At 43.4% G+C, this 19,901-nt stretch overlaps 1 protein-coding gene across 5 annotated transcripts in view; it reads left to right on the top strand.

Annotated features, from left to right (window-relative positions):
* The first annotated feature begins 1,333 nt into the window (after window positions 1–1,333).
* MIGA1 (mitoguardin 1) overlaps window positions 1,334–19,901 on the top strand; it is a 96,060-nt gene continuing 77,492 nt past the window's right edge. For 3 of the 5 annotated variants that reach the window (XM_010380665.2, XM_030913219.1, XM_030913218.1), the window contains exons 1-2: window positions 1,334–1,434; window positions 4,957–5,070. In XM_010380665.2, coding sequence (XP_010378967.1) covers window positions 4,972–5,070 — 99 coding nt within the window. In that variant the 5' untranslated portion in view covers window positions 1,334–1,434; window positions 4,957–4,971. Of the gene's footprint in view, window positions 1,435–1,544; window positions 1,793–4,956; window positions 5,071–19,901 lie in introns of those variants that run through there. The other 2 variants (XM_030913216.1, XM_030913217.1) reach the window with 2 other exon arrangements.

Below are 19,901 nucleotides of genomic sequence, written 5' to 3' on the forward strand. Positions count from 1 at the left end.
TGAAAACAGAATTATTTTGGCTTTTTACCACAAACAAGCTCAGTAACTAGAATTCATAAATCTGCAGGGTTTCTTTGTTTTGTTTTTTTGCTTTGTTTTGAGACAGAGTCTTGCTCTAGTCACCCAGGCTGGAGTGCAGTAGCACTCTCTGGGCTCACGCAACCTCTGCCTCCCGGGTTCAAGCGATTTTCCTGCCTCAGCCTCCTGAGTAGCTGGGATTACAGGTGGGCACCTGGCTAATTTTTGTACTTTTAGTAGAGATGGGGTTTCCCCATGTTGGCCAGGCTGGTCTCGATCTTCTGACCTCGTGATCCGCCCGCCTCAGCCTCCCAAAGTGCTGGGATTACAGGCGTGAGCCACTGTGCCCGGCCTTTAATTTTATTTTTTGAGACAGAGTCTCATTCTGTCCCCGGGCTGGAGTGCAGTGGCGCGATCTCGGCTCACCGCAAGGTCCGCCTCCTGGGTTCACGCCATTCTCCCGCCTCAGCCTCCCGAGTAGCTGGGACTACAGGCGCCCGCCACCACGCCTGGCTAATTTTGTTTTTGTATTTTTAGTAGAGACGGGGTTTCACCATGTTAGCCAGGATGGTCTCGATCTCCTGACCTCATGATCCACCCGCCTCGGCCTCCCAAAGTGCTGGGTTTACAGGCTTGAGTCACCGAGCCCCGCCTAAATCTGCAGTTCTGATGGAATGTTTTGACTGAAGACTGAACGTAGAAACAGTACTTTGGGTTTTGTTGTTGTTACTTTTTCCTAACCCGGCTCCCTATTAGTTTACTATGTATTAGACAGAACCTGAGAGCGATGACTACTCTGCCAATAAATTGCTACATTCAATATTCTTCGGTTGCCTAATTCAGTGGGAAACAGAAAAAAGGTAAAGAGGACATGAAATCAAAAATAAATGCATCTTCTATACAGGATTAGAATGCCTCTTAACACTCATTCATTTGAGGGCTGAGGGCCTGTGGTAGAAGTTCTTAATCTTAGATCCATGGATTGTTTTCAGGGTTTTGAAATTGTGTAATTTTTTTTTTCCTTGAATGTAATGAGCATGTGTATACGAATTTTTTTTTCCAAGGGAAAGGCTCCATAGTTTTCACCAGACTGACAACTGTTCTAAATCCCCCGACAGGTTACAAACTACAATACTAGTTTTTGACCGGTTTGTAAAAGGATGCGAGTCTTCAAATCCAGTTTTTACATCCTTGTGACGAGGCAGGAGCGTCTACCCTAAACAAAAATGGTGGGAGCTGCTTCATACGTAGCCCCTCACGCAGAAAGCCCAGAAGGCCCCCTCCACTTTCTCTCCACCTTCCCACTCCTGACCCCGGAAGGACTCCGCCTTGCCTCCGTCTGGCTGCTGCTCATCCCCAGGCTGCAGCTGGGAAGCAGGCGTGGGCAGGCCGGTTGTACCTGGCCTGGAGCTCCAGGTACGGGGCCAGGGGCGGGGTGGGGTGGACAGGCGGGTGGGAGGAAGCGGAGAGTTGGGCGGCCACGCAGTTGGGGCAGAGGCCTCGGGGCACGGGTGGCGCGGACTCCATCGCCGGCGTTAGCTCTCCGAGTGCCAGGTGGAGCGGCGGAAAACCAGAGGGTCTACGGCCCTGCCACCCTGAACACCCCCGACCTCGTCTCATCTCAGAAGCTAAGCAGGGTCGGGCCTGGTTAGCACTTGCATAAGAAAGCTGGAGGGTCCCCACCCCAGAGGGAGGCCTGCAAAAGGAAGCGCGGAACTGGGATGGCTCGCCATCGGTCTGAGCCCAAGGAAGGGTCTGGACGGCCGAGCTGGAGGTATCCCCTTTTCTGGTCCTCTTGGTAAAGAAAAAGGAAGACAGCAGAGGAGAGCTCCGCGAGGGGCTGCCGTGGGGTCGGGAGAGAGCGCGTTGGCGATGGGGCAGTTGGTGAGGTCTCAGGTTCGGCTTGGATGCGGGTGGTTTTGAGCAGGGAGTGGCTTTTGGTTGTGAAAGATTATGCTGCTTTACAGGTGCTTTCAGAGAAAAATTTAGATGGGAGTATTGTGGTGTCTGTTCCTTCTGTAAAGTTGTTAAATATCTGTTTTCCGGAGGAAAGACTCAGCTTGTTTTTGCACAGGACTTTGAGACTTTTTTTATTGTTGTTTTATTGTTGTTGTTATTGCAGCTAAACATTTTTCTCTGTTCAAAGTGTCTTCTCAGAGTTAGGTTATATAGATTTGTGCTTCACGTCAATTTTCTTTTTGGTATTTCAGACTTTCCTTCCTGTTGTATTATAAAGTCAAAGTTGTAGAATAGAATTTTAAGATGTGTAAGAAACAAATTGTTTATGACACTTATTTTTAATTACTCAGTAGTTGGAATGTAGAGGAACAAGTAATATCACACAGGACAATATTTTTGGTTATGTTTTATAGATTCCTTCTATAAATTTGAATAATCATGAAACTACCTTCATGTTCATTTTTATTATACTTCTGGAAGCAACTGAAATGACTAGTTTTTTTTTTTTTTTTTTTTTTTTAGTTTTTCAATGAATAATGATTAGGTTTGGAATCAACTTCCTCAGTAATTTTAAGTGAAAAAGAATGAGGTAGTTAGAATGCAAAAATAGAGGTTTGTTGTAATTTTTTTTTTTTTTTTTTTTTTTTTTTTTTTTGAGACGCTGTCTTGCTCTGTCACCCAGGCTGGAGTGCAATGGTGCAATCTCTGCTCATTGCAACCTCCGCCCTCAGGGTTCTAGCAATTCTCCCACCTCAGCCTACCGACTAGCTGGGATTACAGGCGCGGCACCATGCCTGGCTAATTTTTTTGTATTTGTGGTTGAGTCGGGGTTTCGATATATTGGCCAGGCTGGTCTTGAACTCCTTGACCTCAACTGATGCGCCTCGGCCTCCGGAAATGCTGGGATTACAAGCGTGAGCCACCACGCCCGGCCTAGGTTTGTCATAATCTTTTAAGAATATCTCTGCAACCAATTAAAGTGTTTGCTTTATTTTCTTTCTATTCTGCTTAAAAATTTGGAATGCTCTATTATAGGGAAAATTACTTTGGGTGAATTACTCAATATATTTTTTTTTAATGCAGTAGCATAGATTGCTTAATGATCCAGACTCTAATTAGTAAAAATGTTTCTCAAAATAAAATGTATTAATATTTAGGGAGGGGGAAGAATAAATGAGCTTCCCCCCACTTCCTTTTTACTGTAGTAATATTAAAAAAGTGATACATGTAGGCAGGTTTTTAAAAATCAAGTATTACAGACAGACTTATAAGGAAAAGCAGTCATTCTTTGCCCGGCTTCTCTATACCCTTGTTTTATTCTCCAGAGGACCATTTTTCACTTTCTTAGCTGTTCGTGGTTTCCTCTATACTTTTTAATCATATGTCTCTATCACAAGGTGTTGACTGAAATAAATGTATGTCAATTAAACTATACTGAGTCTAAAAGTTGTAGTTAGAACACTGGTAGGGGGAATTAAATTTATACTGCTGTATCTCTAGTAAGGATTAAGGGACGCATCAGTAGTAGTAACCCACCCTAAGAGGTATCACTGTGTTTGATTTTAAAGGAAGCCACTACTTAATCAGTGGTTTTGACCCTTGTCTGAAAACAGGTGGGTATTAACGGAAGGGGATAGTCTATTGGAGTATAGAAAAAGAGAACATAGAGTTATATGCAGAAATGAAGGGCCTAAAAAAAGTATAGCAAGTAATTTTTTTTTTTTTTTTTTTTGGTGTAGACAGGGTTTCACCATGTTTCCCAGGCTGGTCTTGAACTCTTGGGCTCATGAGCTCAAGCGATCCACCCACCTTGGCCTCCCAAATCACTCCCAAAGTAGCTCAGGCATGAGCCACTCACTGTGCTCCCCCGCAAATAAACTTTTATAGAGAGATTGTTGGTAATTTTTATATTCTGTTATGTAATATGCAACACTACCCAAATAAAATAAATAATGAATTTGGTAGACATCAACATTGTGGTTATTAGAGAAGCGCATTCTCTTGTGCATTGGAGATAGTGCGTAGGTGTTTTCTTGGCCTGAATGGAATATTCCTCAGGACTCTTGATTTTTGCACTCATCAGGCAACATTTTTGACTTATTAGTTCAGCTTCCTATAGTCTTTTATTTCAGGGATGGTATGTTTTGATAGAACATGTAAGTATTCTGGTCACTAGATAGTGTATTTCTTTATTATAAATAGATAAACTTGTAAACTGGTTTATATATCAATACCATGTAAATTTGTTTAGTGTGTGTTCAACTGGGTACAGTGATAATAAAATTATTTCTGGCTCTGAAACCCAGACCCTGAACCACTGCATTAATGACTTATCTTTGTGCAACAACTGCTTCTCTGTACTCATCTGACTTTTCTTTTTTTGTTCAAGAGGAATGATATGCACTAAAACTATACCAAAATCATATAGCATGCATGTGGCATTTCTTTGAAGATCTTTAAAATGAGACAATAGGAGAATAAATGCGTGAGTTCTGATGTTCAGTCAGTGAACTCGGAGATTCACAGAACCCCAGGATTCTGTTCTGGATTCCATTCAGCAACCTGCCTGCCACCCACTCTCACCCCCGCAGTTATACGAAGGAAACCAAATGAATGGGAAGCAGTATATTTTCAGTTACTCTCTAAAATATGTTAAATTTTTATGTAACCAGAAAAGAGAGAGTCTAGAACTTGCAGTTTGCTAAGGAAAATTTGCTACCTGGACTCAAAGTTTAAATCTAGCTTTTTTATTTTTTAACTTCTTATTATTTTTTACACTATCTCCTACAGGAAGGATAGCTTATTTTTTCTTTTATGCGTTTGGTGATTAATAAATATAATTTTACCTCAAGTGTAATGTCATCAATAATTGACTGCAAAAATAAGCTGATAGAATTAAAATTTCAGTTTGTACCTTTCATTGGTAAAGTAACCAGAAATCTTTGTGGCTAATACGTTTTTATGTTTCATTTAATGAAGCTTAGAAGAGGAGCCATGTCAGAAGAAACAGTAAGTGAATCACAGTTTTCCTTGAAGACAGCCGCCCTAAGAGTGTTTGATCTTCCTCTGACTTGGTACTATTCTCTCTCCCAGGTAAATAAAAGAAGCAAACATAAAGTTGAATATTAAGCTTATTGCTCAGAGCGTATTTTGTTTATATTATTTCAGTTTTATTTGAGGTTTCTATATAGTACAGTCAAAATATTTATTACAGTAATTATTTTACAGTATGAATTTACAGTATAAATTTATTAAAACCTATTTGGTTATTTCATGGGTTCGTAACTCTTAAGGGGTTACATTACTTAAAAATTTTTTTCTGTCTTAAACAAACTTACATAGTCCATTATTACTACTTTCAGTGAATTATGTTATTCCAGTAGCCTTGTTCTCACTATTAACAATTCTTTTAATTTTATTGTGGTAAGGTACAAATAACATAAAATTGACCATTTTGATCATTTTTAAGTGTATAGTTCATTAGCCTTAAGTACATTCACATTGTTGTACAAACAATATCCAGAATTCTTTTCATCTTGCAAACTCAGACTCTACAACTGTTTATCAGCATCTTATTATACCTCCTTCCCGTCATTCCCCACCACCATTCTGTTTTCTGTCTGTATGAATTTGACTGGGTAACTCACAAGTAGAATCCTACAGAATCTTCTTGTGACTAGCTTATTTTACTTAGCATAACGTCCTCAAGGTTCATCCATGTTGCAGCATATGTCAGCATTTCCTTTCTTTTTAAGGTAGAATAATATTTCATTGTGTGGATATACCACATTTTGCTTATGTGTGTGTTTGTTGATGGACATTGGATTACTTCCATGTTTTTGCTATTGTGAATAATGCTGCTATAAAGATGGATATACAAATATCTCTTTGAGATCCTGCTTTTAATTCTTTTGAGTGAAGTGAAATTGCTGGATCATACAGTAATTAATTCTACTTTTAATTACTTTTTTTTCTTTTTTTTTTTGAGGCAGGGTCTTGCTTTGGAGTACAGTGGCAAGATCATAGCTCACTGCAGTCTCAAACTCCTGGGGTCAAGCAATCCTCCCACCTCAGCCTCTCAAGTAGCTGTGACTTCAGGCATGTGCCACCATCTCTCCATCAATTTTTTAATTTTTTGAAGAGACAGAGTCTCAGCATGTTGACCAGGCTGGTCTTGAACTCCTGGCCTCAAATCATCCTCCTACTTTGACCTCTTAAAGTACTGGGATTATAGGTGTGAACTGGCTTGCCCAGCCCTATTTTTAATTTTTTGAGGAACTGCCATACTGTTTTTCACAGTGTGAGCCACAGTAAAGTAGCTGTACCACTTTACATTTCTACCAGTAGTGCACAGTTTTTCCACATCCTCATCAATGCTTGTTATTTTCTGTTTCATTGATAGTAGCCATCCTAATGGGTATGAGGTTATATTAGTCCATTTTCATGCTGCTAATAAAGACATACCTGACACAATTTACAAAAGAAAGAGGTTTATTGAACTCACAGTTCCACATGGCTGGAGAGGTCCCACAGTCGTGGTGGAAGGTGAAAGTCACATCTCACATGGCAGCAGACAAGAGCTTGTGCAGAAAAACTCCTATTTTTTTTTTTTATTTATTAAAAACTCCCATTTTTAAAACTGTCAGATATTGTGACCCTTACTCATTATTATGAGAACAGCGAGGGAAGGACTTGTCCCCATGATTCAGTTACCTCCCACTGGGTCCCTCCCACAACGCGTGGGAATTCAAGATGAGATTTGGGTGGGGACACAACCAAACCGTATCATTCTGGTCCTGGCCCCTCCCAAATCTCATGTCCTCACATCTCAGAAGCGATCATCCCTTCCCAACAGTCCCTCAAAGTCTTGACTCATTTCAGCATTAACTCAAAAGTCCACAGTCCAAAGTCTCATCTGAGACAAGGCAAGTCCCTTCCACCTATGAGCCGGTAAAATCAAAAGCAGATTAGTTACTTCCTAATTTGGGGGTATGGGCATTGGGTAAATATGGCCATTCTGAATGGGAGAAATTGGCCAAAACAAAGGAACTACAGGCCCCATGCAAGTTCGAAATCCAGCAGGGCAGTCAAATACATGTATATGTATTTGAGATGGAGTTTGGCTCTTGTTGCCCAGGCTGGAGTGCAATGACATGATCTTGGCTCACCGCAACCGCCACCTCACAGGTTCAGGCAATTCTCCTGCCTCAGCCTCCTGAGTAGCTGGGATTACAGGCATGTGCCACCATGCCTGGCTGGTTTTGTATTTTTAGTAGAGATGGGGTTTCTCTATGTTGGTCAGTCTGGTCTCGAACTCCCAACCTCAGGTGAACCACCCGCCTCAGCCTCCCAAAGTGCTGGGATTACAGGCATGAGCTACCACGCCCGGCCAGGACAGTCAAATATTAAAGCTCCAAAATGATCTCTTTTGACTCCATGTCTCACATTCACGTCATGCTGATGCAAGAGGTAGGTTCCCATGGTAGTGGGCAGCTCTGCCCTTGTGGCTTTGCAGGGTACAGCCTCCCTCCTCCTGCTTTCATGGGCTGACATTGAATGTCTGTGGCTTTTCCAGGTGCACGGTGCAAGCTGTTGGTGGATCTGTCATTCTGGGGTCTGGAGGACGGTGGCCCTCTTCTCACAGCTCCACTAGGCAGTACCCCAGTAGGGACTCTGTGTGGGGGTTCTGACCCCATGTTTCCCTTCTGTACTGCCCTAGCAGAGGTTCTCCATGAGGGCCCACCCCTGCAGCAAACTTCTGCCTGGGCGTTTCCATACATCTTCTGAAATCTAGGTGGAGGTTCCCAAACTCCAATTCTTGATTTCTGTGCACTGGCAGCCTCAAAACCATGTGGAAGCAGTTAAGGCTTGCGGCTTGCACCCTCTGAAGCCACAGCCCAAGCTCTATGTTGGCCCCTTTCAACCATGGCTAGAGTGGCTGGGATGCAGGGCACCAAGTCCTTAGGCTACACACAGCACAGGGACACTGGGCCTGGACCCTGAAACCACTTTTTCCTCCTAGGCCTCCTGGCTGGTGATGGGAGGGGCTGCCGTGAAGACTTCTGGCATGCCCTGGAGACATTTTCCCCATTATCTTGGGGATTAACATTTGACTTCTTGTTACTTATGCAAATTTCTGTGACCTGCTTGAGTTTCTTAGAAAATGGAATTTTCTTTTCTATTGCATTGTCAGGCTGCAAATTTTCCAAACTTTTGTGCTCTGCGTCCCTTATAAAACTGAATGCCTTTAACAGCACCCAAGTCACCTCTTGAATGCTTCGTTGCTTAGAAATTTCTTCTGTGGCCGGGCGTGGTGGCTCAAGCCTGTAATCCCAGCACTTTGGGAGGCCGAGACGGGTGGATCACGAGGTCAGGAGATCGAGACCATCCTGGCTAACACAGTGAAACCCCATCTCTACTTAAAAATACAAAAAACTAACCGGGCGAGGTGGCGGGCGCCTGTAGTCCCAGCTACTTGGGAGGCTGAGGCAGGAGAATGGTGTGAACCTGGGAGGCGGAGCTTGCAGTGAGCCGAGATCCGGCCACTGCACTCCAGCCTGGATGACACAGCGAGACTCCGTCTCAAAAGAAAAACAAAAAAAAGAAATTTCTTCTGCTAGATACCCTAAATCATCTCTCTCAAGTTCAAAGTTTCACAAATCTCTAGGGCATGGGCAAAATGCCGCCAGTCTCTGTGCTAAAATATGGTAAGAGTCGCCTTTGATCCAGTTCCCAATGAGTTCCTCATCTTCATCTGAGACCACCTCAGCCTCACCTAATTATTCATATCACTATAATCATTTTGGGCAAAGCCATTCAACAAGACTCTAGGAAGTTCCAAACTTTCCCACATTTTCCTGTCTTCTTCTGAGGCCTCCAAACTGTTTGAACCTCTGCCTGTTAATCCAGTTCCAAAGTCATTTCCACATTTTTGGGTATCTTTTCAGCAGCACCCCGCTCTACTGGTACCAGTTTACTGTATTAGTCCATTTTCATGCTGCCAATAAAGACATACCTGAGACTGGGCAATTTACAAAAGAAAGAGGTTTATTGGACTTACAGTTCCATGTGGCTGGGGAGGCCTCACAGTCATGGTGGAAGGTGAGAGGCACGTCTCACACGGCAGCCTCAAGAGAGAGTGAGAGCCAAATGAAATGGGTTTCCCCTTATCAAACCATCAGATCTTGTGAGACTTATGCACTGTCATGAGAACAGCAAGGGAAAGACTTGTCCCCGTGATTCAGTTACCTCCCACTGGGTCCCTCTTACAACACGTGGGAATTCAAGATGAGATTTGGGTGGGGACACAGCCAAACCATATCAAAGGTAGCATATCCTTCTGGTTTTGATTTGTATTTCCCTGATGATGTTGAGCATCTTTTCATGTGCTTATTGGCCATTTGTATATATCCTTTGGAGAAATGTGTATTTTAGTCCTTTGCCCATTTTTTTTTTTTTTTTTTTTGAGACAGAATCTCACTCTGTTGTACAGGCTGGAATGCAGTGGTGCAATCTCACTGCTCACTGCAGCCACCGCCTCCTGGGTTCAAGCAATTCTCCCTGCCTCAGCCTCCAGAGTAGCTGAGATTACAGGCACCCACCACCATGCCTGGCTAACTTTTGTGTTTTTAATAGAGTCAGGGTTTTGCCATGCTGGCCAGGCTGGTCTGGAACTCCTGACCTCAGGTGATCTACCCGCCTCTGCCTCCCAAAGTGCTGGGATTACAGGTGTGAGCCACTTGTGCCTGGCCCCTTTGCCCATTTTTGAAATTTTTGTTCTTGTTAAGTTTTAGTTCTCTGTATAGTCTGGATATTAATTCCTTATTAGTTATATGATTTCCAAATATTTCTCGAATTCTGTGAATTACTTTTTTTTTTCTTTGAGATGGAGTCTCACTCTGTCACCCAAACTGCAGTGTAGTGGTACAGTCTCGGCTCACTGCAACCTCTTCTTCCTGGATTCAAGCAATTCTCCTGCCTCAGCCTCCCAAGTAGCTGGTATTACAGGCGCCTGCCACCACGCCTGGCTAATTTTTGTGTTTATGTATATATTTTTTTTAGAAAGAGTCTCGCTTCTTCACCCAGGCTAGAGTGCAATGGCGTGATCTCAGCTCACTGCAACCTCTGCCTGCTGGGTTCAAGCAGTTCTCCTGCCTCAGCTTCCCAAGTAGCTGGAATTACAGGCGTATGCCAGCACGCCTGGCTAATTTTTGTATTTTTAGTAGAGACAGGGTTTCACCATGTTGGCCAGGCTGGTCTTGAACTCCTGACCTCAAGTGAGCCTCTTGCCTCGGCCTCCCAAAGTGCTGGGATTACAAGCGTGAGCCACCACACAAGCGTGAGCCACCACACCTGGCCTAATTTTTGTATTTTTAGTAGAGACGGGGTTTCACTATGTTGGCTAGGCTAGTCTTGAACTCCTGACCTTAAGTGATCTGCTTGCCTCGGCCTCCTAAAGTGCTGGGATTACAGGTGTGAGCCACCATGCCTGGCCCTGTGAATTACTTTTTTATTCTGTTGATAGTGTCTTTTGATGCACAAAATTTTAAAATTTTCATCAAGTCTAGTTTGTCTATCTTTTTTTGTTGCCTTTGTCTTTGTTGTCATATTTAAGAGGTCATTGCCAAATCCAATGTTGTGAAGCTTCTTAGGATTTTAGGACTTATATTTTGGTCTTCAGTCCATTTTGAGTTAATTTTTGTATTATTAGGTAAGGGTGCAGTTTTCCCCATACCATTTGTTGAAAAAACTGTCCATTTCCTACTGAATGATCTTGCACCCTTGTCGAAAATCATTTGATGATATATGTGAGGGTTTATTTCTGTGCCTTTGATGCCAGTACCGTACTGTTTTGATTACTGTAGCTTTATAGTAAGTTTTGAAATTAGGAAGCGTGAGTCCTCCAGCTTTGTTCTTCTTTTTCAAGTTTGTTTTGGCTATTCTAAGTCCCTTGAGATTCCATATGACGTTTAGGATGGGTTTTTCTATTTCTGCCAAAAAATCATTGGGATTTTGATAGAGATTGCATTAAATCTGTAGATTGCTTTCAGTGGTATTGACCTCTTAACAATGTTAAGTCTTCTAATCCATGAACATGGGATGTGTTTCTGTTTATTCATGTTTTCTTTAATTTCTTTCAGTAATATATATATGTATTTTTAAATCGTAGAAGTCTTTCACATATTTGGTTAATTCCTATGTATTGTATTCTTTTTGATAATAATCTCAATGGAATTGGGGGAGGGGTTGCTTTTGTTTGTTTGTTTTTGAGACAAGATCTTGCTTTGTTGCCTGGGCTGAAATGCAGTGGTACAGTCATGACTCACTGCAGCTGAAACCTCCCAGGCTCAGGTGATCCTTCCACCTTAGCCTCCCGAGTAGCTCGTACTACAGGTGTGTGTCACCATGCCTAGCTAAATTTTTAAATTTTTTGTAGAGACAGGGTTTTACCATGTTGCCCAGGCTGGTCTCAAACTCCTGGATTCAAGTGATCCTCCCCCGTTGGCCTCCCAAAGTGTTAGGATAACTGGTGTGAGCCACTGTGCTTGACTTTCTCTCTCTCTCTCTTTTTTAACCAGATTTTAAAATAACAAGATGGTTCTGTAGTATCCTTCACAGCCCATCAATGAAAGTTTTTATTTTTTATTTTTTTTAATTTTTTTTTGAGACGGAGTCTCGCTCTGTCACCCAGGCTGGAGTGCAGTGGCGCGATCTCGGCTCACTGCAAGCTCCGCCTCCTGGGTTTAGGCCATTCTCCTGCCTCAGCCTCCTGAGTAGCTGGGACTACAGGCGCTGCCACCACGCCCGGCTAGTTTTTTTTGTATTTTAGTAGAGACGGGGTTTCTTTTTTTTTCTTCTTTTTTTTTTTTTGAGACGGAGTCTCGCTCTGTCGCCCAGGCTGGAGTGCAGTGGCCGGATCTCAGCTCACTGCAAGCTCTGCCTCCCGGGTTTATGCCATTCTCCTGCCTCAGCCTCTGGAGTAGCTGGGACTACAGGCGCCTGCCACCTCGCCCGGCTAGATTTTTGTATTTTTTTAGTAGAGACGGGGTTTCACCGTGTTCGCCAGGATGGTCTCGATCTCCTGACCTCGTGATCCGCCCGTCTCGGCCTCCCAAAGTGCTGGGATTACAGGCTTGAGCCACCGCGCCCGGCCTTTTCTTCTTTTTTTTTTGTAGAGACGGGGTTTCACTGTTAGCCAGAATGATCTCTATCTCATGACCTCGTGATCCGCCCGTCTTGGCTTCCCAAAGTGTTGGGATTACCGGCGTGAGCCACTGCGCCCGGCCAATGAAAGTTTTTAAAAAATCATTTTGATCTCATGGATTTAATTGTATTTGATGTTTTAAACCATTGCATGTATGTATTCTTATTTATGCCCAAATGATCTCATATTTGGCCAGTGAGAGTCTATTCAAGTTGGTTCCTGAGTGTTCTTGATAAAACCCTGGTAATCCTTGCTATCGAGTATAAAATGGCACAGGCTCATCTTGTACTTTTCCTGCTCTATACCTGGAATCAACCACTTCTTCAAGGACCCCTTTAGTGTAAAATGATAAAGACACCAAACTAGGTACTATGAGTCAATTCAGATTACATTGAGTAGTTGTGAGAAGGAAAACAATCCAATTATAAAACTCTCCCAAATGTTCTTTGCTTTGAATTATTCTGGATTAGAAACTAGGTTGGTACAGCCTATTTTTTAAAATTTTATTTTGAAATAATTATAGATTCACAGGAAGGTGCAAAAATTATACAGCGAGGCCCAGTGTACCTTTTATCCCATTTCCTCCAGTGGTTACATTTTATATGACTGTAGTACAATATCACAATCAAGAAATTGACAGTGATAATGTATGTATATAATTCTATGCCATTTTACCATATGCATAGATTTATGTAACCACAGCCTCTGTCAAGATCCAGAACTCTTCTATACCATAAATATTTACCTCTTGCGTCCTTTTTATAATCATACTCACACCTTTTTTTTTTTTTTTTGAGACCGAGTCTTGCTCTGTCACCCAGGCTGGAGTGCAGTGGTACGATCTTAGCTCACTGCAAACTCTGCCTCCTGGGTTCACATCTTTCTCCTGCCTCAGCCTCCTGAGTAGCGGTACTACAGGCGCCTGCCACCACACTGGCTAATTTTTCGTGTTTTTAGTAGAGATGGGGTTTCACCATGTTAGCCAGGATGGTCTTGATCTCCTGACCTGGTGACCCACCCGCCTTGGCCTCCCAAAGTGCTGGGATTACAGGCGTGAGCCACTGCGCCCAGCCCACACCTTTGTTTTTTTCTGGCACCATTCCTTTTTTTTTGAGATGGAGTTTTGCTCCTGTTGCCCAGGCAGGAGTGCAACGGTACGATCTTGGCTCACTTGTAACCTCCACCTCCCAGAGCGATTCTCCTGCCTCAGCCTCCTGAGTAGCTGAGTTACAGGTGCCCGCCACCACGCCCGGCTAATCTTTTGTATTTTTGGTAGAGATAGGGTTTCACCATGTTGGCCAGGCTGGTCCCAAACTCCTGACCTCAAGTCATCCACCTGCCTCAACCTCCCAAAGTGCTGGGATTACAGGTGTGAGCCACTGTGCCCGGCCCTGGCACCATTCCTAATCCCTGGTGAACCCTAAACTGTTTTCCATCTATAGTTTTTTTTTTTTTTTTACTTTTTTTTCCATCTATGATTTTGTCATTTCAAGACTGCTATATCAGGCTGGGAACAATGGCTTATCCCTGTAATCCCAGCACTTTGGGGGATCGCTTGAGACCAGCCTGTAGTGAGACACCCTCTCACTGCAGAAATAAAAATCAATATAAGCTGGGCATGGTGGTAGGTGCCTATAGTCCTAGCTGAGGAGGCTGAGAAGAGAGGATCACTTGAGCCCAGAATTTCAAGGATATATTGAGCTCTGATTGCATTATTGTACTCCAGCCTGGGCAACAGAGCAAGACCCTCTTAAAAAAAAAAAGCTATATAAATGGAATCATATAGGCTGTTACCTTTTGAAATTGGCCTTTTTCAACTCAGCATAATGCCCTTGAGATCCAGCAAAGCTGTTGAATGTATTAACAGTTTGTTCCTTTTTATTTTGTACTCCATGGTATGTATGGATGTACCACAATTTGTTAACCATTCACTTATTGAGGGTCATTTAATATTACAAAATAAACCTGCTTTGAACATTTGTTTGTAGGTGTTTGTGTGGACGTGTTTTCATTTTTCTGGGATAAATGCTTAGAAGTAGATATTTAAGGTTTTTTTTTTTTTTTTTTTTTTTTTGAGACAGAGTCTTGCTCTATCACCCAGACTGGAGTGCAGTGGTGCAATCTCAGCTCACTGCAACCTCAGTCTCCTGGGTTCAAGTGATTTTTGTGCCTCAGCCTCCCGATTTTCTGGGATTACAGGTGCACACCACCATGCCTGGCTAATTTTTGTATTTTTAGTAGAGACAGGGTTTCACCGTGTTGGCCAGGCTGGTCTTGAACTCCTGACCTCAAGTGATCCACCCCTCCTCAGCCTCCCAAAGTTTTGGGATTACAGGCATGAGCCACTGCGCCCAGCCTAATACTTAGTTTTTAAAGAAATTATCCCTGTAATCCCAGCACTTTGGGGGATCGCTTGAGACCAGGAGTTTGAGACCAGCCTGGGCAATATAGTGAGACCCTGTCACTACAGAAATAAAAATAAATATAAGCTGGGCATGGTGGTAGGTGCCTATAGCCCTAGCTGAGGAGGCTAAGAAGAGAGGATCACTGAGAAGAGAGGATCTTTTTTGAGAAGAGATCCCCTCTGTCACCCAGGCTGGAATGCAGTGGCAAAATTAATTATTGGCAAATTAATTATTGGCAAAATTAATCATTTTACATTACTACCATCAAAGTATGAGAAATCCAGTTTTCCCATATTCTCAGCAGCATTTGGTATTGTCATTTCAAAATAATTCTTTTAGATGGTCTAATATAACTGAGCAAAAGTCTGGCTGCTCACTGCTTGAGGACCAAAACATGAGAAGGAAAGGGTGGTGAAAGGAAAGCAACTTTATGGAAATGCTAGCAGTTGGGAAGGGCTAGGCTTATGTCTCCAAAAGACCATTTCAAGTGTTAGGCTGAGGGAAGGGGTTTAAAAAGACGAGACTTGGTAGGGGAAATGTGGGAGTAACACAAGATGCAGGTTCCTATGTGTTGTTCCAAGGACTATCTCGAATTATTGTCTGCCTGGAGTGCAGGCTGGTGCCATTTTATTTACTGCTGAGTTATAGATTATCAGTTTTGAGGTAATCTCCCTTTAGAGGAGAATTCATTCCACAGCTGGGCCTTTTTGCCTGGGTTGTTGTAGCCCCTGGAATTTCTTAACAAGCATGCAGTTAGATAAGTGTGCATGGTGCAAGGGAGTGTCTGGTGGGAAAGAGAGGGGAGCAGAGTTTCAGAGAACATTTCAAGGCCGTATTTTAAGACTAAGGACACAAAGTGTCCAGTTTGTTTTAAGGTTACATCTTAAGACTAGAGAAAAAGGAGGAAAAAAGTTTTAAAATGCATTTCTAAGCTGAAATACTCAGTTACACTAATAGTTTTGTACTGGTATCTCACTGTGGTCTTAATTTGCATTTCCCAATAGGCTAATGATGTTGAACATCTTGTGTTTGTGTGTGTTTGCCGTCTCTGTATCATCTTCAATGAAATGAAATGTCTCTTCATGTCCTTTGCCTGTTTTCTAAATTGGATTGTTTGAGGTTTTTTGTTTGTTTGTTTGTTTGTGTTTTTTTTTGGTGATGGAGTCTCGCCCTTGTAGCCCAGGCTGGAGTGCAGTGGCGTGATCTTGGCTCACTGCAGCCTCTGCCTCCCGGGTTCAAGTGATTCTCCTGCCTCAGCCTCCCGAATAGCTGGCACATGCCTGTCATGTGCCACCACGCCTGGCTAATTTTTTTGTATTTTTAGTAGAGACGGGGTTTTACCGTGTTGGCCAGGCTGGTCTTGAACTCCTGACCTTAGGTGATCTGCCTGCCTCAGCCTCCCAAAGTGCTGGGATTACAGGCATGAGCCACGGCACCCGGCCTGTTTTTTTTTTTTTAAGACAGGGTCTCTCTCTGTTGCCCAGGCTGGAGTGCAGTGGTATTATATCAGCTCATTGTAGCCTCAATCTTCTGGGCTCAAGCAATTCTCTCACTTTAGTCTCCTCGTTAGCTGTGACCACAGGCATGCACCACCATGCCTGGCTAATTTTTATATTTTTTGTAGAGACGGGGTCTCACCATGTTGCCCAGGTTGGTCTGGAACTCCTGAGCTCAAGCAGTCTGTCTGCCTTGGCCTCCCAAAGTGCATGGGCCATGGTGCCCAGCCTGTTTGCTTTTTTACTGTTGAATCCTGAGAGGTTTTTTTGTTCGTTGGTTTTTTTGCTTTTTTTTTTTTTTTTTGAGAAAAGATCCCCTCTGTCACCCAGGCTAGAATGCAGTGGCACAATCTTGGCTCACTGCAACCTCTGCCTCCTGGGCTCAAGTGATTCTCATGCCTCAGCCTCCTGAGTAACTGGGACTACAGGCATGCGCCACCATGTCCGGCTAATTTTTTTTTTCGTATTTTTTAATAGAGATGGGGTTTCACCACGTTGCCCAGGTTGGTCTACCTGACTTCAAGTGATCTGCCTAACTCAGCCTCCCAAAGTGCTAGGATTACAGGAGTGAGCCACTGTGCCTGGCTGCTTTGTTAAAATTTTGTCTTGATTTTGTTTTTGTTTTTTTTTTTGAGACGCAGTCTCGCTCTGTCGCCCATGCTGGAGTGCAGTGGCACGATCTCAGCTCACTGCAACCTCTACCTCCTGGGGTCAAGCGATTCTCGTGCCTCAGCCTCCCAAGTGGTTGAGATTACAGGTGTGCGCCACCTCACCCGGCTAATTTTTTTATTATTTTTTGTAGAGATGGGGTTTCACCATGTTGGCCAGGCTGGTCTGGAACTCCTGACCTCAAGTGATCCACCTGCCTCAGCCTCCCAAAGTGTTGGGATTACAGGCATGAGCCACTGTGCCTGGCTTTAAACTTTTATTTTGAAAGAATTTTATTTACCAAAGAGTTGCAAAGATTGTACATAGAGTTCTCGTATATGCTTTGTATTAACATCTTTATATTAATGTCTGTTATAACTCTAATACAACCATCAAAACTAAGATTAACATTGTAATCTTAATTTTGTAAGTAATCTTTACTATAGACTTTATTTAGGTTTTATTAGTTTTTTTCCACCTTACGTCCTTCAGGATCTTATCTAGGTTCCCACATTGCATTTAGTTGTCAAGTTTCCTTAGTCTTCTCCAATCTATGACAGTTCTTTCAGTTTTCCTTGGTTTATATGACCTGCTGCTTTTGAAATATATAGGTTAGGTATTTTGCAGAATGTCCCTCAGTTGAGTTTGTCTAATGTTTTCTCAGGGTTAGATTCAGGTTATGCATTTTTGGCAAGATGTCGCAATATCAGGCAATATCAGGGGATACATGATGATGTCTGTGTGCCTTATTACTGGTGATAGTAGCTTTGATCACTGGTCAGGCATGGTGTCTCATTCCTATAATCGCAGCACTTTGGGATGACAAGGTGGAAGGATTACTTGAACACGGTAATGCATGTCTGTAGTCCCACCTACTCTGGAGGCTAACGTGGGAAGATTGCTTGAGCCGTGGAGTTTAAGGCTCTAGTGAGCTGTGATCGCACACTGCATGCTAGGCTGGGCAACCAAGCGAGACCCTGTCTTTTGAAAAAAGGCACACACACACACTCCTTGATCATTTAGTTAAGGATGTGTCTGCCACACTTTTCCACTTTTTCTCCGTGGTAAATAAGAAGTTTGGAGGTAGATACTTTGACACTGTAGGATATTTTGATTCTCCTTAAATTTTTGCCCACTAACTTTAATACTTATTTCGATGCTGCCTTCAGTTTTTTTTTTTTTTTTTTTTTTTTTTGGATGGAATCTTGCTCTGTCCCCCAGGCTATAGCGTGATCTCAGCTCACTGCAACCTCCACCTCCCAGGTTCAAGCAATTCTCCTGTCTCAGCCTCCCGAGTAGCTGGGACTACAGGCGCATGCCACCACACCCAGCTGATTTTTGTATATTTAGTAAAGATGGGGTTTCACCATACTGGTCAGGCTGGTCTTGAATGGCTGACCTCAGGTGGTCCACCTGCCTTGGCCTCCCAAAGTGCTGGGATTTACAAGTGTGAGCCACTGCGCCCAGCCAACAGTTGTTACTGAAGTGTTTATTGGTGATTTCCTATTTCCTTCATTACTTCTACATTTATTAGTTAGAATATTTCTTTCTTTTCTTTTTTTCTTACTTACTTATTTTTTTTTTTTTTGAGATAGTTTCTTGCTCTGTTGCCCAGGCAGGAGTGCAGTGGCACAATCATGTCTCACTGCAGTCTCAAACCCCTCGGCTCAAGTGATCCCCCTACCTCAGCCTCCCAAGTAGCTGGGACTATAGGCGCCCACTGCTATACCCTGCCAATTTTTGTATTTTTGTTAGAAATGGAACTTCACCATGTTGCCCAGGCTGGTCTCAAACTCCGGCTCAAGTGATCTCTCCACCTTGGCCTGCCAGAGGTGTGAGCCACCATGCCGGGCCTGGTATATTACTTTCTTTCTTTCTTTCTTTTTTTTTTTTTTTTTTTGAGACAGAGTCTCACTCTGTCGCCCAGGCTGGAGTGGAATGGCATGATCTCCACTTACTGCAACCTCTGCCTCCTGGGTTCAAGCAATTCTCCTGCCTCAGCCTCCTGAGTAGTTAGGATTACAGGTGTGCGCCACCATGCCTGGCTAATTTTTTTTTTGTATTTTTAGTAGAGACGGGGTTTCACCATGTTCGCCAGGCTGGTCTGGAACTCCTGACCTCAAGCTATCCACCCACCTCGGCCTCGCAAAGTGTTGGTCATAGTGATACTTCTGACTTCAGTCCAACAACAGAGGTTTCATTTTAGCATTCCTAGTTGGATCAATTATGACTTGTTTATTTAGCAGTGAGATACCTGGCTGTCATAAACTATAGTGTATTACTCATAATATATTTACTTATTATAATACCTAGTGTATACATAAAGAAATTTCAGAATTGGCACCCCAATACTCCTCTTTTTTTTTTTTGAGATTGAGTCTCACTCTGCCGCCCAGGCTGGAGTGTAGTGGCATGATCTCGGCTCACTGCAAACTCCGTCTTCTGGGTTCACTCTATTCTCCTGCCTCAGCCTCCTGAGTAGCTGGGACTACAGGTGGCTGCCACCACGCCCGGCTAATTTTTTTGTATTTTTAGTAAAGACAGGGTTTCACTGTGTTAGCTAGGATGGTCTCGATCTCCTGACCTCGTGATCCACCCGCCTCGGCCTCCCAAAGTGCTGTAATGGGATTACAGACGTGAGCCACCATGCCTGGCCTTAATTTTTTTTTTTTTAAGAGATGGAGTCTCGCTTTGTCACCCAGGCTCGAGTGCAGTGGTGCAATAGTAGCTCACTGTAACCTCCAACCCCTGGGCTCAAGTTATTCTCTTGCCTCAGCCTCCCAAAAAGCTGAGACTACAGGCAGGTACCACTGCACTTGGCCCCAGTACTCTTTTGAGAAACAAATTTACCAATAGGTTACAATGTTTATGTCTAACTCTTTTTTTTTTTTTTTGAGATGGAGTCTTGCTCATCGCACAGGCTGGAGTGCAGTGGCGCGATCTTGGCTCACTGCAAGCTCCACCTCCCGGGTTCACATCATTCTCATGTCTCAGCCTCCCAGGTAGCTGGGACTATAGGCGCCCGCCACCACACCCAGCTAATTTTTTGTATTTTTAGCAGAGACGGGGTTTCACCGTGTTAACCAGGATGGTCTCGATCTCCTGACCTCGTGATCCGCCCGCCTCAGCCTCCCAAAGTGCTGGGATTACAGGCGTGAGCCATCGCGCCCG

This window comes from Rhinopithecus roxellana, chromosome 12, assembly GCF_007565055.1.
Source record: "Rhinopithecus roxellana isolate Shanxi Qingling chromosome 12, ASM756505v1, whole genome shotgun sequence".
Classification (NCBI taxonomy): domain Eukaryota; kingdom Metazoa; phylum Chordata; class Mammalia; order Primates; family Cercopithecidae; genus Rhinopithecus; species Rhinopithecus roxellana.